The sequence below is a fragment of the Mchenga conophoros genome, linkage group LG4 (genome assembly GCF_057382185.1).
Source record: "Mchenga conophoros isolate Kocher_MC1m ecotype Shallow Benthic linkage group LG4, M_conophoros_male_GT1.1, whole genome shotgun sequence".
In the NCBI taxonomy this organism is placed as follows: Eukaryota; Metazoa; Chordata; class Actinopteri; order Cichliformes; family Cichlidae; genus Mchenga; species Mchenga conophoros.
The window spans coordinates 11,410,516-11,437,942 of record NC_140529.1 but is presented as its reverse complement, the minus strand read 5'-3'; the positions used below and the strand labels follow the sequence as shown (position 1 = coordinate 11,437,942).

Sequence of the window (27,427 nt, the reverse complement as noted above, 5' to 3'; positions counted from 1 at the left end):
AATAAATGAACGTTTGCATGATATTGTAATTTTTTCGAGTTTCACCTGTAGAAAATAAAATATGACACTTTAAATGATAGCACTTTGTTAGTATATATTGAGTACAGAAATTCAGTGTAATATAGGATTAGTGTCATAGCGTATATAACACAGTTAAATAAAACTTTAAGTATTTAGTATAATTCAACCTTAAATGATTATTATTTTTGGAGCTGGTGGCATATTTTAAGCTGTGAGTTCCCCTTTAAAAGTTTTTGCACATTTAAAATGAAAAATAATTCTGAGGGGCACGTTTTTTTTTTTCTTTCTTTGTTTTTTCAGATTTGAATGACACCTAGCTGAATACCATAACCTATCAGTCCATTTACAGTTCTATGATTTTTATTAGGTCAAAAACCTTTCAACAGAAACAAAAACTCAAGTTTCTCAAAACTTTATTAATCACAGTACATGGACAGAATATTTTATAGACAACAATCTATAATAATTACATCAATGACCATCAATATTAAATCACAAGTGCAAGTATTTAGTGTAAATGGGTTTTTTTTTTAAGATGATCACAGATCCTCCATATAATGCCTGACAACAAGAAGACAGGCACCATTGTCTAAATCACCATCATATTAGGAGACACCCTACAACCCAACCTTCATGTATGTTCAGTATTAAGTGTAGGATGATGATCTGACCCTGTGAACTGTTTTTTAATTCACTACATTAAGAGGGGTAAAATTTATGCAACGTAAATGTAAAAAAGGAGAAGAAATATTGTTTATTTGTATTTCGTTCTAATAGGTAAACAATAAAGACATAATTAGAAAAGACATGAATCACATTCCTAACACTTGCCTAAAAACTGCATGGAACATTTGCTACTACTGAGGACGTTCTACAGAAGCAGACTTTAAAAAATTAAAATGCCAAATATGTCAAAAGAATTTCAGCTTTAAAGTTATTTGGTAATTTATTTCAGCTTCACATTGAAACTAATGTGTGCTTTTGACCACCCTCTGTAATAGACCTGTGCGTTAAGTTCAACTCCCCCTTAACAAAATAGCTTATCTAGCTACAGTAAACTTTTACTTGGGTCTGTTTCGTTCTATGTGTAAACAGTGTAGATAGTAGCATAATGATTGTACGGGTTTAGTATTTGCTAAAGTGTTTATGCTTTAACTTTTTAATATGTTATTTTGAATCAATGACTGTGAGCACATTACCTTGTTTGTCATGTGTCAGACTCAGAAATGGTTTTATGCAAAGTGTAATGTACTTAAAACCCAAATAGGATGACATCGGTCTCGAGCCTATCCCAGGTGACACAGAGTAAAGCAAAGTACACCCTAATGTCACAAATAAAAAGTATTAAATGAAATCAAAAACAAGAGTCTTGAAAACAAAATGTAACCATATTTCCATAAAATGTCAAGCAGCAACAATGAAGCTCTTTTTCTTTAAGAGTAAAGTAAATGGTGTTACCAAGGCTCTCATTTGAGCAGAGGGCATAAAAAATGTTACACTGAAATAACATGCAGGCACTAAATTATCTATGACATTTTCATGGTCTATTTAAGAGTCACATTTTCTTGGCTACATCATTTCAAGTTTATTACTATTAAGAGCAACACAATAGTCATAACATTATGGACAGTTTTAACGGACAGTTTAGATTGATTGTGTTCATACAGAGAGTCAGCACTGACACTGTACTCTGTATCCAGGATAGGTGCGTGGCAGGATGAATGTATGCAGTGAGGCGACTCTTGCATTTGAGCACTAAAAGCAGCTTTATGCAACACTATGAGTCAACAACTAAAGTTCATTAGGAGTTAAGACATTTATTGTGTTTATTGCTATAGTAATTGTTACAGAATTACAACCACATGTGCAGTCGTACTTATGAATCTCATATATCTCAATTCATAAATGTAAAAAGGTTTAATGTTTTACATATTAGGGATATTTTCCCTGGTAATATTCAAAACAAGAGTGTTTTTAGGCCAGATAAAGAATAAAGCAAACTTTATGTTTCCCGATTCCAGAAATTAAGCAGAACAGTGCCACAAAAAACAACTAACGTTAGCTTTAGAGAGCACTTTAATTTGACGTAAAAACCAACACTTTTTTATGTGAATGTGAAATGAAATACTTCAGTATAAGTTATAATGGCGAGATTTTGGAAAATACAGCTGTGTGATGTCTCATCATCTCCAGAGCAGACTGGCCAACATTTCTGTACAAAGACAAATTGTTTAACTGTTTTCTTTAAGTAGTTGTTTTCCAGGAAAAAGTAACTTCAACCAGACTTGAATACATGTACATGAACAGAAATGAATCTTTATTTAAAAAGATTCTAGGCTTATTTTAACAGATTTAATTTTCAGAAACATGAACATTCTACAAAATTTGCATTTACTACAACTAGCCTTCTTTTAGCTGTAGCTCAGGGCTAGTTGAATTTTATTTTGTTTAGATTGTGCTTCTCTTTTCTTAAACTGTCCAGAGTTACGTTTTCCCCCATTCTGATTTAACTCAGGATTGTATATTTTTAGAAGGATTTTGGAAAGGATCTATTTGTGCTGCGCCAACACATCATTAAAAATATTGAGGAAGAGGTTCACATGATACTCCTTGAAAACCAGAGCTGGGCGGAATCTGATTGTGCGATCCCCACAGCCCCCGAGGAGGACGCCTGCCAACGAAACAAAATGGAACAACAATAATTGTTTTTTACAGAGATATCAGACAGATATCTAGCACTTTCAAATATGATTCCTTTGATGACTTCGCTGATTAGTTTCAGCTATATTAAAGATAAGTTAAGGTTACTGCTAACAGAAATGACAACATCGTAAATTTCTTTACCCCTTTGGCTTTGCTAAGCCAAAGGATTATCCTCATTATTGTCTAGTTTTGCAAATATCATAAACTTGCCTTCCATGATCTCCATGAGTGCAAAACTGAACCAAAGGAGCCATCATAAAAAAGAAAAACACCATATATTGATATGCTTTATACCTTTGTCTCTGGCCTTGAGCATGATCCTGTCACGTGTGGCATCATCACAGGCATCAATGGCACAGAACGTCCCCTGTCCTCGGGCTCGACTCAGTATGCTGGGGTACTGAGCCTGCGGAAAAAAGCCACGTAATTTATGATCACGACCATTCAAAGCATTCAAATGCAGCATTACGCTCAGTTAGTAAGCTTAAAAACCAGCAAAAATATTCAGGTCAATGATTAACAACCAAAGAATTTTGAAGTGATGTACTAACTTGAAACTTAAAAGCTAATAATATTTTTTTTAAATGCTACTGCCTCCATTCTCTGTCTCTCACACTTACATGTTTCAGATCAAACAAATTTTTGTATTAGAAAAAGACAACATGAGTAAATACAAAATACAGTTTGTGGCAGATAAGAGGCACAGCGCAACCACGTTTCCATGTTTTTCAGCATTTTATTATTACTCCGGTTGCCGTACACAATCGGCCGCAGCTTGGCAGCTCGCAGGCACACACAAACGACAAGAACCACAAATACAGGACCCGGTACAGATTTTGAAACTAGCAAGGTATGATTGTAGGTATGATTGCGATGCCGCGCAGGTGAGGTGGACTCACTTCTGCTCCACGGGCAGTTTTAGTTAAGGCAGGTTTTCAAACATGAACGGCCACGAGTTTGGACCAAGTTAATTAAAAAAAACAAAAAAAAAACAGTACCTGTAGCTCATAGAGGCCATTCAGCAAAGCTTTGCCAGAGCGGGTCACTTCCTCCAGAAGATTTTCTCTCCGAATCACATTGAGAACCTCAGAAAGGAACAAGTTCTTTGACGGGTCACCCATCCATGTGTTAAAGATGCGGTAGGGCTGCGGAAAGCACAAGAACAAAACACTGGATACTGGGTAGTAAAAACCTAAAATAAAAAGAACAGCTAAAACTTATCAAAATGGGTAGGGAAGGGGGCTGATTCCTGTTTCAGCTGACACTGGGCAGGAACCCCTGTGATGCACCAGCACTCTCGACAGGCTGTATATCAGTGTAGAAACATTTATGTGTCTGCATCATGGCAACAAAGATGAAAACTACCAGAAAAGAATTGTGTCACAACACACCAAAACTGACTGCCAAATCATTCAGATAAACATTCAATTTGTAAAATTGAAATGATATTCCTATTATTAAAGTTATAAAAACTATTAATATTATGAAGAATAACAACAACAGACTTTCACAACTGCTTTTTTGTGAGACAGAATCTTTTAACTGTGACATGTAATATTGCCGGATGTGGTGCCTCTTCTATTTCCACCTCTGCAGGAAGCCACTCCCACACTAAAATGTTTAAACTCATTTCCTTTCAAACTAAGCTAACTTTTATTGGTTAGCTGATTCTAAATCTTATGTGGTGCTTTTCTCCTCTGCCTGAGCACTAAAAGCCTCATTCATCTAATCACATAGGCACTTATTTCTATGCTTTTTCTATGCAAGTTCTTTCTATCTAAAATTCACATGTATAGTCCAGGAGAGCAACTTGAGGTTGGAATTAATGCCCAAGGGTATTTGGCATGCAGACAGGAGCATCCGGGGATTGAACCACCAACCTTTCGATTAGTAGATGACCTGCTATTCCTCCTGAGCCCATTACAAAACTAATGTAATGTAGAACTTACAAAAAACAAATAAGTTGGAATTTAAAATTTAAAATTATTGTAGAAAAACAGACATAAAAATGTCAAACCTTGTCTGCCTGTAATTCATCCTTGTGGTAGTAACCCCCACTCAGAAGCTTCTTGCTGAAAGAGACAACGTCAGCAGGGTCGTCCATACCCCAGTGCTCATGGGCCCAAAACTTTCCTGTGCCTCCGCCACCAGTCTGGACCTCATCCACATGAAAAGCACAGCCATGCTGAGGGGGGAAGCAAATATACTCAGTATACCTCTGCCAGAAATTTTGAATCTCTGAACTCCAAAGCAGACAATCTTGACTTTTTCTCCTTGGTTCTGGATGAGAGCTGTGATGTCCGAGACACAGCTCAGTTACCACTCTCTGTACGTGGATTAACAAGGGTTCAATGAAAAAGACCATGACAGGGAATGCTTCAATCACAGAGGTAACTGCATGCTTGGACAGGGTGAAATAGGACACGCTGACACAACAGGGAAAAATGTTGGACCTTTAAAGCAGATCCAAGATAAAGTGACTAAAATAAACCCTGAACCTAAATTGTTATTTTGCATTGTATTGTGCATAAGGATGTGTTGTGTTGGTCAGTGCTGAAAATTAACCATGTTTTTGGTATTATAAGTAAAATGGATAATTTCATAAGGGCATGAGCACTCAGTCACACAGTTTGTCGCACTTTGCAACTTACTGACTGCTATGACAGAGGCTACAGTGTAGGACCTGAGAGCAGAAATTGTGAAAAGAAAGGCAAGGACATTCCAGTGACTTCAGATACAGAATGGAAGGCAGATACTGCAGCTATTGCTGTTGATGTGACTGGAACAAATGTACAAACTAAACTCCAAAACAAAACAAACACTGTGGGTAATGAAGTTGAACAAATCCAGATACAGATCCTCCCTTGGTGATGATCACCTTTATTCACAATTGTTTTGGGGAATGTTAGTTAAAATGGAATCAAATCTTGGTGTTGTTATTACACAACACCAACATTGCATTTTTAATTGTATCATCTCCTCTTCCCAGTAGCAGTGTATAAATATATCACATTAATATTGAGCAGAAAATTAAATTCAGCTTATTGGTGCAGCCCTCCAAAATGGTCCCAGTTTCTCATGTGGGCCCTTTCCACAACATTATCAAAGAAACTGTATACATATTTTTGAGACCATTTTCAGTTCCTGCTCTTCCTGCACCCCTTTATGATTCCCATGGACATATCTATACATATCTTTAAAAATATTTTAGCAACATTAAAACACTGTAAGTCTAGAAAAAAAGCCCCCAATTTTTTTTTATTATGATTAACTCCCACATACAAACCAGTCTGTCTTTAAAGCTAGTGTCTTACCTTGCGTGCAATATTGCGCAGTCTTCGGAAGAAGTCTGGCGAGGCGTGGTTATCGCCGCCTTCGGCCTGAATCGGTTCAATTACAATTCCCGCTACAGGTTTTCCCTTCTGTCTCCACTTCACAATCAAATCTTCCACCTTGAGTTGCACACAAGAATTCCAACATCACACACAACATGGCACTTTTTTGTCAAAGTGATATAACTTAAATCAGTCATTCATAACATTAAAGCAACATTAAAGTTCAAGTTCAAATTTTATTCGCCACATGCAGTGGCAGGTTGCCCTGCAGTGGAATGAACCCGCCCCCCGACCTTACACACACAACACAGACATCACATGGGGATACAAGTCAGAGAACGGTTGCATTACAGAAAAACCACTGAAATGTACACTACAATGGGAAAGTACAAGAGGAAAAAAAAGAGTTCTCTACTCATGCTGGGCTATAGGAGAACAGCTGGATCCACTTTCTTAATTCTCCGATAAGCCAGATGTCAATTTGTCCTGTGATATCAGGTATCACACCTGAAGTTGGGAATTGGTTGATCGTACTAGTTTTTCAGCATACAGTGTACAGCATCTTCACTGAAACTCAGAACAGTGTGCTTCTATGTAGAGCCATATGCAGGAGCTTACACTGTTTTCTAATGCTTTCTACCCGCATAATTGAGCATGCGACAAATACTGTATGGCCCTAGCACCGGCTGACCAGTTGCCTTTTGTTGGACCATTTGTAGTAGGTACTAACCACTGCATACCCAAAAGACAGTCTTTTTTCTCATTATACCCCATGTTTTGACAGGTGCTAATATAATGTGATCAATTTTATTTTCAGTTTTACTGTAATGTAAACTGCAATATGTGTAATGTCATGAAAAAACAACAATTACTTAAACTTCAAAAATACAATCTCAAAAAATGAAAAAATGAAAAGAACAAATTAAAAAACACATGAGATCTCATCACATCTAAAATAAAAATCATCCTCAAAATTAATAATTTCATGGACTAGCTAATGTGTTATTGCAGTATCAAAATGACACTCTGTATTTTTATGGCCCCCAATGAGATGATGCATGGTGTCCTGGAGGACCTTCTTCCAGATTTGGATTTGGGCAAGTCTGAGATGCAACCTGGTGGTGTCGAATGGACTGAAACATAGCATGGGGGGCATTCACTGGTATCAACTCCTTCATTCTCCAGCAGTTGCCTGCATATTCTTGCCACATGAGGCCGGACATTGTTATGTACCAGAAGAAACCTAGGACTCTGCACCAAGTATACCTAGGGCTCTGGCAGTGCTTGTCCTGTTCCACCTAGGGGTGATCGTGGCTCAAGAGTTGGGAGTTCGCCTTGTAATCGGAAGGTTGCTGGTTCGAGCCCCGGCTTGTACAGTCTCGGTCGTTGTGTCCTTGGGTGAGACACTTCACCCATTGCCTACTGGTGGTGGTCAGAGGGCCCGGTGGTGCTAGTGTCTGGCAGCCTTGCCTCTGTCAGAGCTACAATGTAGCTACAATGTAGCTTGCCATCACCAGTGTGTGAATGTGTGCGTGAATGGGTGGTAACTTCGTGTGTAAAGCGCTTTGGGGTGCTTAGGGACTAGTAAAGCGCTATATAAATACAGGCCATTTACCATTCCACCTTGCACAAAGGAGCAGATACTAGTTCTGCTGATAGGTTAAAAACCTTCAACTCAAATCAAAACTGTTATATATTTAAAAAAAAAACATTTTGCTTCCTGTGATGACATTTTGGTCTGTACCTTATGGTTGTTCACATATACTCATATAGTATCTTTTCTGTGTATACATACAGCCTACCTCCTCCAAACAACGAGCCTCTTCCTCAGCGTTCTCTCTGGTAAACTCATCCAGTGGGTACTGTAGTCTGGGGAATGGGGCAACAGGCCAATCAAATGATGGAATGTCCAGTTTGTGGATCGCTTTGGAGTGTGTTGTTGCCAAACAACCTTAACAAGGCAACAGCAATGAATTAGTAACAAATCCACAAAGTTAGAATATGCCTTTTGGTTTTATCTTTCCAAAAAGTCTAATGATTGCCATCATCCACTGGGAAATTTGCAAGTTTGCTCACTTACGAAAAAATTAACAATCTCTAACAGTATCATTTTAATAGACAAAGAATAGCAACCAAAAATCCAGAAAAACACATTAAATAAAATGAATAAATTTGCATGTCATTGACTGAAAGTATTTGATCTCCTACAACGCAGCCAGAATTCTGGTTCCCAGAGACTGACTGAAATCTGGCAGACAATTAATCAATCAATTATACATACTCCTAATATTCACTTGCTATGTGTTCACCGGTCTATAGACTCAGTTTGTTCCATTCAAACCTCCTCCGGTGGGGAAGGATTGTAGACTTCCCCAAGGCTGGAATGGGTTACAAGACCATCAACAAGAAGCTTAGTGAGAAGGTGACAACTGTTGGTGCAATTATTCCAAAACAGAAGAAATAGAAAATAGTCGCCCTCAGTCTGAAGCTCCACATTAGATCTTGCATGCACCTCACGGGGAGAGCATGATCATGGTAAAGGTGTAACACAGTAAGCTATAAAGGATTAAAATCATGTGGTGCTTGTAAAGTTTCCCTGCTTTAGCAACTGGCCTGTCTACAGCGAAAATCTAAATGATTCAGAGAAGGCTTGTGTGCTTTTGTCAGACGAAGCCACATTCAAACTGGAATAAGGAGAAAGAAGAATGCTGAGGATTACCCAAAGAACATTATGGTGGAAATACTATGTGTCAGGGCTGTTTGTCTGCTAAGGACACTTCACTGCTTTGAGAGGACAATGAACGTTATCATGTCCCAAAAAATCTTGGAAGAGAAGCTCCTTCTCTAAGCCAGAACACTGAAGAGGGCTCGTAGATCTTCCAGCGAGACAATGTCCTAAAGCATAGCACCAATGGAACATAGAAGGGACTAAGGAAGAAGCAGGTAAAGGTCAAAGAGTGGCCTAGCTAGTCTCCAGACCTCAGTAGAAAATCTCTGGGGGAAGCTGAAGCTTCAATTTGCTAAGCAGCAGCCAAAGAGGAGTGCAAAAATCCTTTCTGAAATGTGTGCAAATCCAGTGAACTACAAGAAGTAAAGTACTAACCAAAAAAGGTTTCTCCACCAAGTAATACGTTGTGTTTTGTGTAGCGACCTGTATTTTTATGTATCATTACTTACTTAATGACATGCAAATAAGTTTACAACTTTTATGTAATTCATTTTTCTGGAGTTCTGGTTGATAATCTGTCTCTCTTCATTAAAATGAAACTACCATACAATTAGAGATTAATTTCTTTTTAAATGAGCAAACTTACAAATTCAGGCAAAAATCAAATAATGATTTCCCCAGTTGTACAAAGAGCACACTGACTTGAGTCTAAAGTTTCAAACTGACATCATACAGGATTAAATACATACAATGCTTGTGTATCTGTGAAAAGCTATAAAAATGCTACATGTGGACCCTTGAGCTTTCAATTTTTACATGTTTGAGGTGTTATTAATCAAACTTCTATTTTTATAGCACAGGCTTTTGTATGATAACAGCTGGGTTGTTTTGCATCACTGAGCAATCTGCCTGGACCGTTTCCAATCCCTCAGATGAAAAAGTATTTATAATGTGCCAGTGTATTATTATGCATGAACTGTTTTACAATAAAACAGTTGTAGTGTACCAGCTCAAATTTGGGTATAAAAACATGAATTCAGTTTGTTATTTGTTCAATAAATACCACTGTAATTGTTTTATGACAGGTGCTGTTGTTTTAACAGTAGCAAAAATGTATACAGTATTTAACATACCTAATGTTCTTCCATGGAAACCCCCCATGAAAGATAAAATACTGAGTTCTGGACAACCTGGTGCCTGAGATCAAAAGACATAAGGATTCAATGACACTAAGCAAGAGAAAAGACAAACATCAAGAAATAAGAAGCAAATATTGAGTCCAATATGGCAGGAAAGTGGTGAATAACTTAATGAATAGTGAGACCTGGTTGATCATGGAGGTGTTCAGTTCTTCATTAGTTGGTGTGTTTGGGCCTCGTTCTTTGTTCTAAGTAAAAAAAAAACCCACAGAGATTAAATTCATTTTAATTCCAACTTGTTGGTTTACATTTTTTTTCCTACTCAATACAAGACATTTTCTACACTACCGTCTTTTTAAGGACAGCTATCTCCTGTGGTGACCTTTTGTTTGCTTTAGGTTTTGTGTTTTTGTCCGAGATTTGGATTCAGTTGTCTGTTATAGTGTTACGATCAAATAATATTACTGATAATAGAACATCACAGAACATTACTACAAACCCAATTCCAATGAAGTTGGGATGTTGTGTAACATGTAAATAAAAACAGAATAAAATGATTTGCAAATCCTTTTTTACCGATATTCAATTGAATACACTACAAAGAAAAGATATCCAATGTTCAAACTAATAAACTTGTTTGTGTTGTTGTCGTGCAAATCTTCACTCATTTTGAATTTGATACCTGCAACATGTTCCAATAAAGCTTGGACATGTTTACCACTGGGTTATATCACCTTTTCTTTTAACAACACTCAATAAGCGTCAATAAGAACTGAGGACACTAATTGTTAAAGCTGTGTAGGTGGAATTCTTTCCCATTCTTGGTTCATGTACAACTTCAGTTGCTCAACAGTCCGGGGTCTCCATCGTCATATTTTGCACTTCATAATGCGCCACACATGTTCAATGGGAGACGGGTCTGGACTGTAGGCAGGCCACTCTAGTACCTGACTCTTTTACTACAAAGCCACGCAGTTGTAACACATGCAGAATGTGGCTGTGCATTGTTCTGCTGAAATAAGCAGGGATTGTCTGGCTTGGATGGCAGCATATGTTGTACCTTTCAGCATTAATTGTGCCTTCACAGATGTTACCCATGCTATGAGCACTAACACCCCCCATACCATGTGGTCACCAGATATAATTTAACATGGTGTTAACAAATTAAATCAAATTTGTACTCACTTACCCTATACCAGATAAAAATAGCTTTGTAAGCATTTTCATTGGAGCAAGCACCACAGGACATTGTCTGAACACGAGTCATTCCACTAGGTGCCACCTGACAGAAAGCAAAGTAGGAGTAACAAGGATTATCATTATTATCATTGCACAGCTAGCATTATCTGCAGAAATAGCAATAAAGGCAAATAATACATTATGGAGTTACATGAAAACTAGAATGTAAGAACAACCTGTACACAAATTTAAATTCTAAATGTGTGTTAGATAGTTGTTATCCATGAATTTTAAAATGTACTGTTTTACAAAAAAAAGCAGAAAAAATATTAGTGTGATAGCTCAAATTTGGGTATAAAAAGATAAACTCAGTTTTTGTGTGTTTCTCACTGAGAGAAGACTTTCGGTGATTTTGTCTGGAAAGTTCTCAGGTGGCAGGATTCCCAAGGCTGGCCGATTCACAAATGTACTCTGAAGAAAGACAAAAATATCTAGTACATGCAAATACGCAGAGTCTTGTTCAGACTTTTTCAAAAGGATGTTACATGTACTTACATATATGTCCTACTTGTTAAATCCCAAACCAAAACAAATATTAGGATTTACATTCACTTTAAAAACCATTTGTTGTTTTACACCTCACCTCTCCTCTGAGAACATACAGGAAGCTCAACATTAGACATAAGAATGATGAAAACACTCAGTGGACACATATGTTGGAGGTGCCACTTTCATGTTCCAGTCAGAATATTTATAATAAAACAAAAAACAGAATGAGATTTGAGTCATGGTCCTTTAGCCCTGAGTTGAATTGTTGTCTAATGCCTTTATTTTTCAGTGCTGTGTCCACTTAATACTACACTATATAACTTTCTAACACTTATTAATAAAAAAAAAGCATAGCATTATTGAGGCACTGCAAATTATTTAATCCCAACACAGGTTATTCTATCTATATAACCATATGCTTAGCTAAAATTGTGATCTATGAGTTCTATGGAGGTAACTGTGTCTTGAGATCATGGATGATGATTCTACACCAAAAAATCATCATATGATCATTGTCCAGCTTGCTTACACACAGTGGCATTGTGAGGAAAGATTGTAACTGCTGTATGATGTCAGAACTGTGGTAGCTTAGCATAATTTACCCTAAACTGCTCTAATGGAAATCACAATTGTCTGTATAAAACACAGAATGCAATTCCTTTGACTACTGTATACTTAATCATTCACTGCAATGCCATCTGCTCCATATCTTTATTTTCCCTGATAAAGGAAACGAACTTACCAAATTGTTTGGATTGGTCATCACTTTGAGGAGAGCAGGGTGGTTGTAGCCTATAGGAGCACACAACAGGAGTGGTTTTACAAAGGAAGGAGCATCGCATACACCATTTCCTTCAAGTATGCTATTAAAATAAGTATTATTAGTTTTATTGGAAAGTATACAAGTAAACTACGTATATCCCTGTTCCGTTGGACAAACCACAGTGGAAATGCAAAGTAGCTCAGTGTATCAAAATTGACTCCGACAGTAATACAGTACAACAAGTCTAATGGCAGCAAAGTGACCACATATATAATTGATCCAATTGTATCAAAAGAACCAGTAAACACCATAGTTATCTATGATTTGCCCTGCTTTAAAAAATAAAAAAGCAACATCATGATAGTTAATCAGTATTTGTCTGTTAAGCTCCTCGTTTGCACCAACAAGACGCTTGCCATATATGTAATACTGCCTTTAAAACCAGTTTTCAATTGAAAAACAGATATAGATTACAGATGAGACACAGTAGTCCCCATTGCTTTTTAGACTTGAGTTAACTAGATGAAATGGAAAAACATTTGAAATCATAAATTATGACACAAAAAACTTTCATAACATTAGAAAAATTAATAATGATAATACATTTTAAGCATGCAGCCATTCATCTACACCAGCGGTCCCCAACCCCCGGGCCTCGGACCGGTCCGTGACTCGTTTGGTACTGGACCGCGAGAGTTGAGGCTCAGGGCTGAAATGTATAGTTTTCAGGGTTTTTAATCGGTTTTCAGCGTTATTTTGTTATCGTTTTTATCATTTACTCGGTTTTCCTTGGTCTTTTCATGTGTGTTATGAATAAATTTTCTTTTTTTCGGTACCGGTACTAGTTTTATTTTGTTGTATTTATCCGCAACACCTTAAAGGCCGGTCCATGAAAATATTGTCGGGCATAAACCGGTCCGTGGCGCAAAAAAGGTTGGGGGCCGCTGATCTACACAGCCAGCTACATATAGTTTTTTCTGATGGATGTTAAGGTAGACTCCTTTACACACACACACACACACACACACACACACACACACACACACACACACACACACACACACACACACAGAGAGAAAGAGTACAAACTGAGGGCTTATATGCAAATTATGTTTTTCATACTAACTTGTCTTAAGTACAAAACCATTGCACTTTACACTGAGTTAACATAGCCTGGCAGAATTTGTGATTTTTTTGGCCATTTTTCAGACAATATAAATTAAAATTCAAAAACGTCTTTCACTCATGGCTCATGGCTGGGTGAAACCATTTATTATCCAACCATAGTGTCTGCCCTTTTTCAATGACAGCTATGCAATATAAAATAACATTTGTTATGATTATAGATTTCATCCCTGTCTCACAATTCAACAATCTAAACTGAAGTTATTACATAAATATCTGTACTAACCAATTGGGATGGAAGAAATCTGAGTGTAGATATCCAGCATGCGGTTCCCATCCACATCCACTAGGTAGTTCCCTTTGCTCTCCTCATAGTTACAGAAAAAGTTGATGGCACCAGTATTCTGGGGAAAAACATGTTATGTATTAAAAACCTCACATGGTACTTACGATTAAGAGTATAAAGATATTCATAAATTATTCTCGAGTCTGGAATATGATAACAAAAAGTCTGTAAAGACAAAAGCAGCAAGTTATTTGCTATAAAAAACAGTGCAGTTTAACAAAACAGCACAGTTTAGCATATGTTTAGAAAATAAATTCAGCCTATTATGGTTCTTGAAGAATCTTATGTTGAAGGTAAACATAACGCCTTCAATTCATTCTGCATTTGTAACCTTTTAACAGTCTTTCTAGCATGCTTCAAAGTTTCCTTGAAAATTATTAATAACTTTATTGTTACTACAATACAAACAATTAGAATAAAATTATATCAAAATCCACACACAAACACCTGCACAATATGAAGACATCACTTGCATAATGCCATCTCTGGTATCACTGAGCTTCAGATACGACAGAAGCACCATATAACCTTAAGAGTGGATGGTGCTAAAAAAAAGAGGGAACAGCATATTGTGCTCCAGGAATTATTTATGTAGTTCACTGACTTAACATACTTACAGACCCAATCTACCAACACACACACAGAAGCATGGCATAGTCATTGTAGCTAGAGAAAAAGTATTACAATTTCAAGAGAATATGTATTACTATCAATTAATATTTAAAGGCAAACATGTTAGAATAAGCTGACAGAGCTCTCGTAGGACATCCTATCTGTATGTCATACTTAGATGCGGTTTTTGCTTATTTGGCCTGAATACAATGAGCCATTTGAGGTCACAGTTTGTCTGACTGCCTTTCTAAAACATGTCTAGGTTTGTGTGTGTGTTCCACATTTTTGTTTGTAATGCTGAAAAGTTTCATACAATGATGAGTGTAGTTGTTGCCTCAGTGTCACTACATACCTACTAACTACAGTAGAGACCTACTACGGAAGATAAAGTGACTTTTAAAAATGATATACAGTGGGGCAAAAAAGTATTTAGTCAGCCACCGATTGTGCAAGTTCCCCCACTTAAAATGATGACAGAGGTCAGTAATTTGCACCAGAGGTACACTTCAACTGTGAGAGACAGAATGTGAAAAAAAAAATCCATGAATCCACATGGTAGGATTTGTAAAGAATTAATTCGTAAATTAGGGTGGAAAATAAGTATTCGGTCACCTCAAACAAGGAAAATCTCTGGCTCTCACAGACCTGTAACGTCTGCTGTAAGAAGCTTTTCTGTCCCCCACTCGTTACCTGTATGAATGGCACCTGTTTGAACTCATCATCTGTATAAAAGACACCTGTCCACAGCCTCAAACAGTCAGACTCCAAACTCCGCCATGGCCAAGACCAAAGAGCTTTCGAAGGACACCAGGAAAAGTATTGTAGACCTGCACCAGACTGGGAAGAGTGAATCTACAATAGGCAAGCAGCTTGGTGTGAAAAAATCAACTGTGGGAGCAATCATCAGAAAATGGAAGACATACAAGACCACTGATAATCTCCCTCGATCTGGGGCTCCACGCAAGATCTCATCCCGTGGGGTCAAAATGATCATGAGAACGGTGAGCAAAGATCCCAGAACCACACGGGGGGACCTGGTGAATGACCTGCAGAGAGCTGGGACCAAAGTAACAAAGGTCACCATCAGTAACACACTACAACGGCAGGGAATCAAATCCCGCAGTGCCAGACGTGTTCCGCTGCTGAAGCCAGTGCATGTCCAGGCCCGTCTGAAGTTTGCCAGAGAGCACATGGATGATACAGCAGAGGATTGGGAGAATGTCATGTGGTCAGATGAAACCAAAGTAGAACTTTTTGGTATAAACTCAACTCGTCGTGTTTGGAGGAAGAAGAATACTGAGTTGCATCCCAAGAACACCATACCTACTGTGAAGCATGGGGGTGGAAACATCATGCTATGGGGCTGTTTTTCTGCCAAGGGGACAGGACGACTGATCCGTGTTAAGGACAGAATGAATGGGGCCATGTATCGTGAGATTTTGAGCCAAAACCTCCTTCCATCAGTGAGAACTTGGTAAACCTGGTAAAGACCTATAGTAAACGTTTGACCTCTGTTATTGCCAACAAAGGTTATGTTACAAAGTATTGAGTTGTATTTTTGTTATTGACCAAATACTTATTTTCCACCCTGATTTACGAATAAATTCTTTACAAATCCTACCATGTGGATTCATGGATTTTTTTTTCACATTCTGTCTCTCACAGTTGAAGTGTACCTCTGGTGCAAATTACTGACCTCTGTCATCATTTTAGGTGGGGGAACTTGCACAATCGGTGGCTGACTAAATACTTTTTTGCCCCACTGTATCATGTTATTAAAATGCAATATACTAAAAAATGTTCAGTTATTAATGTACAAACATAATCAGTGAAATAATTTCCAAAAAAAATATGCAACCCCTGAAAAACACACACACAAAAAAAAAAGACCAGTTCACCAGTTTCCAATGCCAACTTTTGTTCAATAAATATTTTCTGCATATCCACCAAAAGCAGCCAGCTTGTTATAGCCTGAACATGATTAAAAATATTGAAATTTGTTCAGGTATTTCTTTTAGATTACAAAGTTGCTGAACATCTTGCAAATGTGATGACTGCATAATTTTTGCCAGCGGTTGTAGGAGATCAGTATCCAGAACCAGTATCAACCGAAACAAGGCATTCAGTAAAAACAAATAAATAAACTCATATATAAAAGGATGGAGAAGTACTCTTGTTGTATTTATGCTGTTGTAGACAATCATGCTCAACTGTAAGTAGCAGAAACCACAAATACTAACACACACATCTCACCTGTATTTGTCCCAGTTGTTTCATCAGCTCCTAGAAATAGAAAGAGAGAGAAAAGCTTTTGATTGCAATAAATGTGTCTGTGTCTGTGTGTGTGTGTGTGTGTGTGTGTGTGGTGTGGTGTGTGTGTACACCATTACTTGTGATCGTGGACCAGGGACTGTAGTTGTCATGGAGGGTCCATCGTAGTCAAACTCCACCTGTGTCTTTGCTGCTGCTTTGCTGACATATCTGCAACCTTGTGGAGAAACCACAAAAAAGTTCATAAATGTGTGGGTGTGAGGGGTGTAATATTTGGTACTTATTTTGTGGTCATGTCCTGGTGTTTTACATGTGGTGCCAGCCATGATAGAAACAAATAAAGTGCTGGCAACTTTTGCTTCTTTGTTATGATTTTTTAAAGGCAAATATACTCTAATACTGTCCCTAACTATGTCCTCTGTCCTGGATAAGCTCAGGGCAGCTTGGGAGCAAATAAGGAAATTTATATTTTTCCATAGTTATATCTCAAACAACTATACAACAAAATCCATAGTATCTGCCCCGACCGTTACAGTGTCCTCTATCCCGGTAACTCTGACTCACAGTTGAAAAACAAGATAAGCCCAGAAACTAGTTCTTACTGGTTCTGGACAATTTGGGGTCATCTTTACTGAGCTAGCGGTTACAGCAACAAGTTCTGTGAACTGAAATAGCTCATCTCATGGATGACTAGGCTGTTAGTTGATCTACTATCAAACAAGCAAAGATAAGGTTTAAAGCTCATATCAGTGCTCCGCTGGACATTTATACCAACCGTTTATGAAGCAGTTGCAGGTGAACACTTTCTTGAGATAAATTTAGTTGCTCCAAAACACACATTTATATATAGTTAGTCCACACGCTTGGGAACAGCAACACTTTTTTGTGATTTTGCTTCTGCACACAACCAGACTGGAATTAAAATGAACAAAATAAGTCTGTACTTCAATCACATCTTGAAGGGCAGAGCTTCAACTTTAAATCCACAGTTGTTGTAATGCATTAATTATTTATAGCATATTATACAGTCTAGACAGCTTCCTCTTTCACATTGTTTTACTATATAAAACAGCCTTTATGGAGACGCCTGTCACAAATCCAGTTTATCGGATAACGGCAGCTGTCTGTAGACAGATTTTGCCAACGCAATAGTGTCCCATGTGTAGTGAATAATTTACTTGTTACTCAGATTTACAGTAGTATGTCTGGCTTCGTGGTTATGGACAGAAGACCTTTGACACACCACTCAGTCACTCATCTTGGAAAAGCACAAACATGTGTATTGATAAGCACATCCTCCTTCGGTTTAAACATTTACACTGATTACACAATGCTATTCTGCTTTCACTGCTTTACCCATGAGAGGTATTAAAATTGTATTTTCAGATGAGACATTTCAACTAAAAAAAATCATCTGAAAATTCTTAAAGTCACTTTGAAATAAGCAATACATTCCCCACATGTGGAAAAGCTTAGCCTATTAGCTGTGGCACTAATATGGCTGGAAGAATAAGATTAATTTACACAATGGTCCAAACAGTTTTAAGACACTCTCCAACACTGGTAACACATCTTTACCTACTGAATGTTATATCCTGACTAGAAAACAAGGATCTGGTGTAGTGCTAGATTTACCTGAAGCACTGAGCCACACGTTTTTCTGCAGAGAGAAAGCCAGCTGACGACTGATCAAGGAGGTTGCCATGGCAAAAAGCCACAGTCAAAAAGTGTGAGAGACAGGCAAAAAGTGTGCTCAGCTTCTAACGTCTCCAAGTCACCTATAAAAACAAAGGAAAGAAAGAGGGAAAGGGGAAGAAGGGGGAAGGGGGGATCAGAGAGAGCAGAGAGGTGCAAAAAAGCAAACAAAAAAAAGCACATTAACTTTATTAAATAAACAAGAATGTGGCATCTGTCACACCAGAGGAGTCAAAAGTGTAGGTTTTTTACAAAGTCATTCTAGCAGCAAGTCTCATATCTATGCAATCTTGGATTAAATCCTGGGGTATCTTGAAGCCACTATCTAAAAGAATGGAGAGAGAGCCAAAACTCTTTAATTTAATAATCACCAGAACATAAAAACAAACACGGGGTAGAGAATGACCAATCAAAATAATTGCAAATGGCTTCAAATAGTTTGTGATTTTGAACCAAAATGAGGTTTTTCAGTGACTTCACATCCAGTGATGGGTGAGTATTCCCCTTTATCCCTAAACTATGCTTCTTCTGTGGAAACCTGTGAAGCACTCTTTCCACACCCGACCATATTTAACTGAATTCTGTAGGACCCCAGCCTCGCTGTACACATATAAAAGTATTTTTTCCTTCTCCTTACCAAACCCCTCCCACACACAAGTGTTTGTGTCGTTACTTCCAGTGCCACACTCTGCTTGACCTGTCTACAGTGTAACACATTCCAAAGCAATGTGTTACTGTAAACACATTACATTCTTCAGTAAAGTAGTAACATATTACGTATTAAATTTAGTAATTACATTACAGTTACAATTATGTGAATATGAGCTCTTGAGTTGTTTGCATACTACTGGATGGAAAAAAGAAAATCAAATATAAATGTTATTTTTAAGTCAAGCGACAGCACTGGATTCACCGCTGACATCAGGTGAACTCCAGTAAGCCCTGGAAAGTATGCTCAATAATAAGGCTGCAGGTCCAGATGGATTTCCAGCAAAGAATTCTGGCAGCAGTGTTCCACACAATGTTACAGGAAATATAAGAAAATGGCAGACTACCAACAAATATGAATTCTGCCAACGTCTCCTGCTAAAACCAGGCAAAGACCCTGTTCTTCCCACCAGCTATTGTCCAATATCCCTTATCAAGGTTGACATGAAAATAATCTGCAAAGCTCTCTCAAAGAAATTAGAGAAGAAAACCTCCCTCATAATATATCCTGACCAAACTGGTTTCATAAAAGTCATCAACAGATACATGTAGATCACTTAATTTAATAGACTATTCGTGCAGTAAAAACATTGAAACCACAATATTGTCTCTAGATGCAGAAAAAGCGTTTGACAGAGTGAACTGGAAATTTTTATTTACACCTGCCCCTGCGGAGGTCCTTCTAGGGCTCTCATGGTCCACTAGATGTCTGTGGCCTGGATCTCTTCCATGCCTGCTTAATGTCCTGGGGGCTATGGCTACCCAGACCTACTATTAGACAGTGGTGATTTACTGGGAACACTATATTATATTCATATAGTATTATTCAAGGGTGTTTGAGAGTTTGATGATGTTAAAATTTGGGCAAGCCCACTACCAGAAGAACTTTTTGTTAAAATATTTGTTATTTTTTAAGGTAGAGAGTAGCACTTTAACTACTATGATAAAAAGAACTAAGGGTAGAGTGAGGCAAAGGCAGGGATGGCTGTATGCACTTTCTCCTCATTCATCATGTGTTATGTAACACTGTCTGCAGGAACAGGAAAAATCCAGTTATCTGCTTTCACAGGCTAGGAAACCTTGGCGCTTGCACACTGCAAGCACAACATACAAAGACATGCATGCACAGACAGACGGTTTCTTGGCAACGCCTCATGAACTGGAAAAAACTGGTTTTGATTGTGAAAGTTACACAAGACTGCATCTTCATATGCCAAGGGGGAGAAGAAGTTCACAGTTTGCACTGTAATAAGCTGAAATCTGAACTCAACAGGAATTCAGCAGCACTACTGTCAAATGAAATAGTTAAAATCATATGGACTTTAGTTGTGGATTATTAATTTATGTTGAGGCCCCATTCATAATAATGCTAAGTAAAAGTAATTATGGGAAGTTTTACTTTCCTGGGTTACTGAGACAAACAAACATGTTTAAAGTTGTTCAGAAATATCTCCTTTGAGCACTTGATGCAATCGAGGCTGTTAACAAGTGGTTCAGATGCTCTTTAAACACTGTAACTGTTCATTTACTTTCCTAGTCAAGCGCTGTGCAGGTGTTGTTCACATAAAAGTAAAATACATGACTATCACAGGTTCATGTTGTTCAGTCATTGCTATTTCCCAGTGACAAGAACCAAGTTAAAATGTAACTGACATTACCACCCTGTCACTATGGCAACAGCCCAGGCGCTAAATGAATATAAAGACACATTTGTATGTTTCTTGTTTCCACTGAGTAAGATTACAGAAGTGGGGCATATAATATTTCTCCTCATAATTGACAAATTTTGACAAATTTATGCCATGCAACAATCACTTTAAGTTTAATTAGCATTTGTTGAACATGAAAACCACATTGATCAGATTGATTTTATTTATAAAGCCTCCTTACATATGAAGAATCCCAGATCCAATGAACTCTATGAAACAATCATTTGTTAAAAATTCATGGAAGAATTTTTAACAAACATAAAAACATAAAAAGCCATAAGGGTGTTCTACTTTATTCTGGGGAACAAATGATTTTGTCAGAAAAATTAAATCATAGAACAAGAGTAGCTGGTGTTTGACATGCTTCCAACTGTGACGTCTGCCTTCTGTGTATGCATGTCTGTGTCTGTGTCTGTGCCTGTGTGTGTGTGTGTGTGTGTGTGTGTGTGTGTGTGTGTGTGTGTGTGTGTGTGTGTGTGTGTGTCAACGATAGGATTTTAAACCAGTGACCAGTGATCAGTAGAGTGAAGATATTTGCCCTGGTCATTATTTTAAAAACCTGCACAAGCAAACTGGGAAACATATACACTATGTACTGTTGGATGATTTCAACTCTGTGAATATCCATTCATTTTTCTATATAGGTCAATCTATTTTTCCCTTTCTGTATCCAAAATGTAAATTAGCACTAATGTTGTTCAGAGCTTTGGTGGCAGAAACCAGTGTTAATCCTGTTAATGCCGCAGTAATATCAGGTAATGGAAGTGTGAGCAAACCTTTTTGTTTATGCATTTTTTTTTTAAAGAATGGGAGTGGTGATTCTATATGAGATATTTTTGGTCCCACTCAGTAGTAAAATTAAAGTTCAATTCAATTTTATTTTATTTATAATAACAACAACAGTCGCCTCGAGGTGCTTAATATTGTAAGGTGAAGACCTTAATTGTTCTACAATAAACCTATAGGAAGGAGTAATATGTGTGCAATAAAATGTGCAGTAAAATCCAAACAAAGTACCAAAACACTGCACAACAAATCAATAAAATTATTTTATAAAAGGCAATGAAAAAAGTTAAACGCTGAGTTATTCAGAGTCAAACGCAGAGGAATAAAATTTAAAAAAAGAGTTTTAAAACAGGCAGTAATTGGGCCATCCTAACATGGGCAATGAGCTCATTCCACAAATTCGGGATAATACCTGAAAAAACTTGTTCATCCAGGTTTTAAGGACTCCTACAGATGGAGTCAGTGGTGCTGATGCATTAAAGGTCTTAAAACTGATCAAATATTCAAAAATGAACAGGAAGCCAGTAGAGGGACAATGGGATGTGTTTATGCTTGTGAGTACCAGTTAAGAGAAAAACTGCAGCATTTTGGATTGACCAAAGAAAACATTGCAACATAAAGTGCATTATAATAGTCCAATTGCATTGTTATCAGAGCATGAAGGAGATGCTCAAAAACTTAAAATAATAATGTGGATTTGGTTCTGGATATTGGACTAAAGTGATAAATGCTTTAATGAAAGAATCTATCTTATCTAGTTTAAAATTACAGTCTTGTTTCACACCAAGGTTTGTTACTGTGAGTTTAGCTGCAGAGGACCAAGTCCAAGAGAGGAGCAGCACAGGCACTCCTGGGTCAGAACATAATGACATCATAAAGCTTTCCATGTTTTCATCCATCTCCCCTAAACCATTACTGGAGTGTTTAAGGGAGACATTTCTTTTTATAGGCATGCGTGCCAGGCACATAGAAATGTGGAAGGCCATCTTTTAAAATTAAAAAAAAAAAAAAATCAATGCCAGGCACTGAAGGTAAAGGGAAAAAAGGATTAGCCAGAGAACTGATCTTTGTGGGACTCCATATGACATAGATCACCAAGATGGTAAGAAGGTTCTATGTGTTAAAAGAACCTAAACCACTCTAAGGCTATACCTTTAAGGCCCACATAGTGTTTTAATGAACCATGAGTGTGGTCTATTGTGTCTAAAGCAGCAGAGCACAAGAAAGTCAAAGTCACTTAAAAAGTAGTAAAAGATCATTAAGAATTAATAAAAATACAGATTTTGTGCTTAAGACGACTTTAAAACCAGTTTGGGAAACATCCAGAAACACAATCTAATGTTTAAGAGTACAGTTTTCTCTTAAATATTTGAAAGAAAAGGGAGCTTCAAAATAGGTTTTTAAATCAGAGAATATACTGCTGGAGTTGTTTGAAATAAGTAGGCATGACATCAAGTGAGACTGCTGTTAATGGTTACCAAGAAGAGAACTCCAGCAGAACCAGCTATCCGTTGTGACTAGCAGGAACCAGCTATGTTAAAAATGAACTCTGCCAAAATTATTTCAAGACTACACCAATGACTCATCCAGGAGGTAACAAAAGAACCCAGAGAAACATCTAAAGAACTAGACGTCTCAGTTGGGTCATAATTTAACAATAAGAAACAGTTCAGTCATCAGCTTAAACCCTGAAGGGTTATGCAGACAATGATCCAAAGGTCACCAGAATGTCCACCTGTGAAGCGTAAGAAAACCTACCAAAAAACAAAACCAAACTGTTCTCCAGAACATCTGAATTATATTTACAGTTTTTGTGTGATTGTTTGTTTGTTTTGCCTAAACCTGCAGCATTTCTGCCCTGTCCTTAAACAAACTGAACTTACTTTGACAACAAATCTGTTGTGTAATCAGCTGTGCGGTGGTACTATTGAATACAGCAGCTAAGAAATCCAAAGCACAGCTACTAACACTGAATGTATCTAATGAAACTGTAAATATATGAAATGTTTTTGTTCTGAGCACCTAAAATACTACATAAGGCTGTGGTATGAATTCTGAAACAGAACAAGGACCTCTATGAATTCTGAAGTCAGTATACACCTACTCACAAAAAGATACATCCTCTGATTAAGGTAAATACCAACTGTCACATCCATGTTAGCATCAACAACAAAGTAAATGTTACTGTTAACTGCACCGCCTCCAAATATCATGTAAATTTGTATTTTAATGTCGTGGCGGCATGCCATATATATATATATATATATATATATATATATATATCGCCCTAGGTGCGGTGACTCCCAAGCTAGGCGAGTGGCTCCAGCAGATCCCGGGAACAACATCGGAGATCTCTGTCCAGAAGAGCGCAGTCTTCTGGACAGAGCGCAGTCCTGGGAACAGCTAAGATACTGCGCAGGACCCTCAAGCTCCCAGGCCTCTGGTAGAGGACCCGAGCTTGAAGGATAAACCGCCCGCAGGGGCGTGCTGGGTGTTATATATATATATATATATATATATATATATATATATATATATATATATATATATATATATATATATATATATATATATATATATATATTCTAGCTATATATATATATATATATAAAACACCCAGCACGCCCCGCCCGCAGGGGCGTGCTGGGTGTTATATATATAAACAAACAGGTGCAGTTATAACCACACACACACACTCAGTTAGAGAGAATCATTTATAGGTCATTGTTATTGTGGTTTTGAGAGGTTAATCATGTTGACTTGTAACTGCGGGTTGGAGAAGCGGTAGTCAAAAGGTTGACAGGAAACATCTGCCATGAAGATAGAGACAATGTTCCTTTTCAAACTGTGTTAAAAGTCATTGTGGTTTTGAATTGACGTATGCATATATTGTATCTGATGACGCATGAGGGGGCGTCATTAAATTCAAGCCCTGATGGTATAAAATATATGCTTATGCTTTGATTAGTCGGAGATCAGCGCTGTCTGCAAACGGAGCTGGTCCCCCCCCTCCCCCCACGCGTGTATTTCATTAAAATCAATTGTTTGACCAAGTTCTGGACTATGGTTGTTTGTACTCTCCTTCCTCAATATTTGAACCTTAACAGTGCGATAAAGACTACAAAGTTTAATGGAAGGAAACTACTAACTGAAACTTGAATCCTTACTTAGGACCTGTATTTCATTCACACAAAAGGGTAAATTTCATAGCCTTTTCTTTTTACAGGATGCAGTTTGGAGCAAAACTATTTTTTAAAATATCTTTAATTGCAGAACTATTACGTCCAGAATCATACTCCTGTAAATTTAACAACATCAGAATGAGAGTTCCAAAAAATTAAAAAACCTTGCTTTGAATAAAACTTTAACTAAAGGGATATGTAAACTATACAATACGCTCTCCTTTGCTAACAATGACAATACTTCATTTGTCAAAGAGAAATGGGAGTCTGAGGTGGGGGTTAGACGATCAGAGCAAGCCTGGGGTAGTATTGGCAAATGCCAATGGTCTTCAACTAACAGCTGACTTGGAGAGAGCATTGTTGGAAGACCGTGATGACACATTTCAAAACCCTACATCAAGACAAATATAAGAACCCAAATGTTCAATGTCGGAGACACTGCAGTTTTTATAAGGCTGGAAGATAAGTTGTCTTTTTACTCATTCACAGGTGGAAAACCTTTCTGGGTTATGTCAGATTCAGACACTTCAAGTGTCAAATCTGAAACTGTGACTTCACATATAAAATAATGACTTTTCTTGGTCGTATTTGCCAATCCAACAGATAACAGTATCATGTCTTTGACAGTGATCTTTGTCCCTGCAGTGTCACCCTCTGAGCTAGAAACAACCTGGAAACTGGAAACACATAAACACATTGTGGTAGAACTTTGTATAATAATGTGTGGTGGAAACTTTTTGTACCATTTCTGACTGACGCTGTTCTTAAATAAAGAATTTCAAACAAACAAACAAATAAAGTAAAATGTTAAAATGGACCCTCAAACAGGCAGGCAGTGCTCTCGCATCCATGTTCCAGTTAAAACCTGTGCAGCAGCATTTTGCAAAAGCTGAAGACGAAACAGAAAGAAGTGACTAACCACAACATGCAACAGACGATACTAAGTATCATCTGCATAACACCGGAAAGCAATTTTGTGCTTTCTTAGAATGGAACAGAGGAGCAGCAGATACTTCTTATTCCTATGGAAGTAAGGATGAACTTAGTTTTTAACACACCACTTCAGCATTGATTACGTTTCCTAAATAAGTAATGGGATTTTGATTTATGTTTTGTTATTCATATATATATATATATATATATATATATATATATATATATATATATATATATATATATATAAAAACAATGATACAACCAATATATGTATATCGTTCAGGTTTACTGTTTCTATATACCCAAATTTAAGACCAGATTACATTTTAATATGTCCCGATTCATAAAAGTGATTTACCTGCTTTTATTTTATTGACAGAATGCACATCAGATTTTTGAGCAATCCCAATTTAAAGAAATTATTACGGAAAAACATCAGAGGAACTTTTTTTTTTCAGCTACTCGTTCGTACATAAAATGTTACACAGACATAACGCGATTATGTTTTCTCTGTTTATCATTGTGATACAAACCTGGGCCAATAATCTATAAAATAAAACATTTCAACTCCTTACTTCAGTTATACAGCAAGTATTTATCTAAGAACAACCAGAACAAAATAAATTTGTTAATAGTGTCTCGTGTCGGTAATGATAGCGAGTAACACCTTATTTTATATATCGTTATTCTGATAACCTTTAAATTCGTTCATGTCGCAGTACATGTTTGATGCTTTTAGGAGTCGCTGTGAAGAGTCCTGATTTGAATACATGTAAACAAGGTATTGATTACACGGCCGCCCTTTGCTGCAGACTGGAGTTGCCATAAACCAGGACAATAAAGACAGTATGTGTGTGCTATTGGCATTCCGCTCTTCTGAAAAATCTGGATCCCACTGGTTCTGGCTGGTTCACACAGAGATTAGAGGTTCATGAATCGTAATAGGCTGGCCAATCCAAACTAGTAATATGTTAAAATGAGACAGACGTTTCATTAAAAGCTATCCAGTCGAGGCTGCTGCGGGCTGCTGCAGATCCCAGTGCACTGACGTTTAACAGACCTGACAGAATCACGATGTGCCAGTTCCACAGCGATTGTGATCTCATCTAAGCTACCCATGTGAAAATGATAAAGGCTTTGAGAACACTTACTGATGATCCAGTGACAACAGCAAGATCCACACGCAAAACTGCCGGAACCACTGCTGTTGCAAAGAAGCAGTCTCCTCGATTTCTGCAAAGCCAGAGACTCCGCCCACCCTGACAACATCATCCACCAGGAGCGAGGGCTGCTCCGTACAAGAGGAGGGGCTTATTGTCAGTCCGAGAGAGAGAGAGACCTTGTTTTTTCAATCTAAAGGTACGCTGAGGTGTGTGTTACAAGACGATTATACATTTCGTTGAAATGAAAAATCCCAACAGGATAATTAATTATTGTTTTCAGTGAGAAAAAAAAAAAAAAAGCTTTCTGAGATCGATGAGATTGGCTGCTATTTAACAGCCAATCAAAAGAGTCTCTGCTGGCACGAGAGTGGAAAAAGGCGTGGAAACGGAAGGACACTGGCATTAATTTATTAATCATCACTGTGTCTTTTTATTGTCTTGTTACGGCAACAATTGGGTGTTGTGTGACTAGGAGAATGAAGTATGTAGCCTAAAGCGCTTTGAGTGCTTTTTCTGGCGTACTGCAGCATAAATAAA

The 27,427-nt window shown here is 37.5% G+C and overlaps 1 protein-coding gene across 1 annotated transcript; it reads right to left on the bottom strand.

Annotated features, from left to right (window-relative positions):
- Nucleotides 1–417: 417 nt before the first annotated feature.
- On the bottom strand, nt 418–27,016 carry abat (4-aminobutyrate aminotransferase). The gene is made up of 16 exons (XM_085270294.1): nt 26,879–27,016; nt 18,347–18,489; nt 16,831–16,928; nt 16,694–16,723; nt 13,769–13,886; nt 12,337–12,386; nt 11,436–11,516; nt 11,056–11,148; nt 10,052–10,114; nt 9,861–9,924; nt 7,862–8,010; nt 6,039–6,176; nt 4,742–4,909; nt 3,723–3,869; nt 3,019–3,130; nt 418–2,692 (listed from the first exon to the last, which is right to left on the bottom strand). The coding sequence occupies exons 2-16, from the start codon at nt 18,414–18,416 to the stop codon at nt 2,571–2,573; spliced, it is 1,503 nt and encodes a 500-aa protein (XP_085126420.1). The 5' UTR covers nt 18,417–18,489; nt 26,879–27,016; the 3' UTR covers nt 418–2,570.
- Between the last annotated feature and the right edge of the window lie 411 nt (nt 27,017–27,427).

Bases quoted from the DNA above. Each gene is read 5' to 3' on its own strand.
- abat (XM_085270294.1), bottom strand. From the start codon at position 18,416: ATGGCAACCTCCTTGATCAGTCGTCAGCTGGCTTTCTCTCTGCAGAAA. The intron at 16,929-18,346 runs GTAAATCTAGCA...TTTCTCCACAAG, and splicing joins CGTGTGGCTCAGTGCTTCAG to GTTGCAGATATGTCAGCAAA. The intron at 11,149-11,435 runs GTGAGAAACACA...GCTTTCTGTCAG, and splicing joins TCACCGAAAGTCTTCTCTCA to GTGGCACCTAGTGGAATGAC.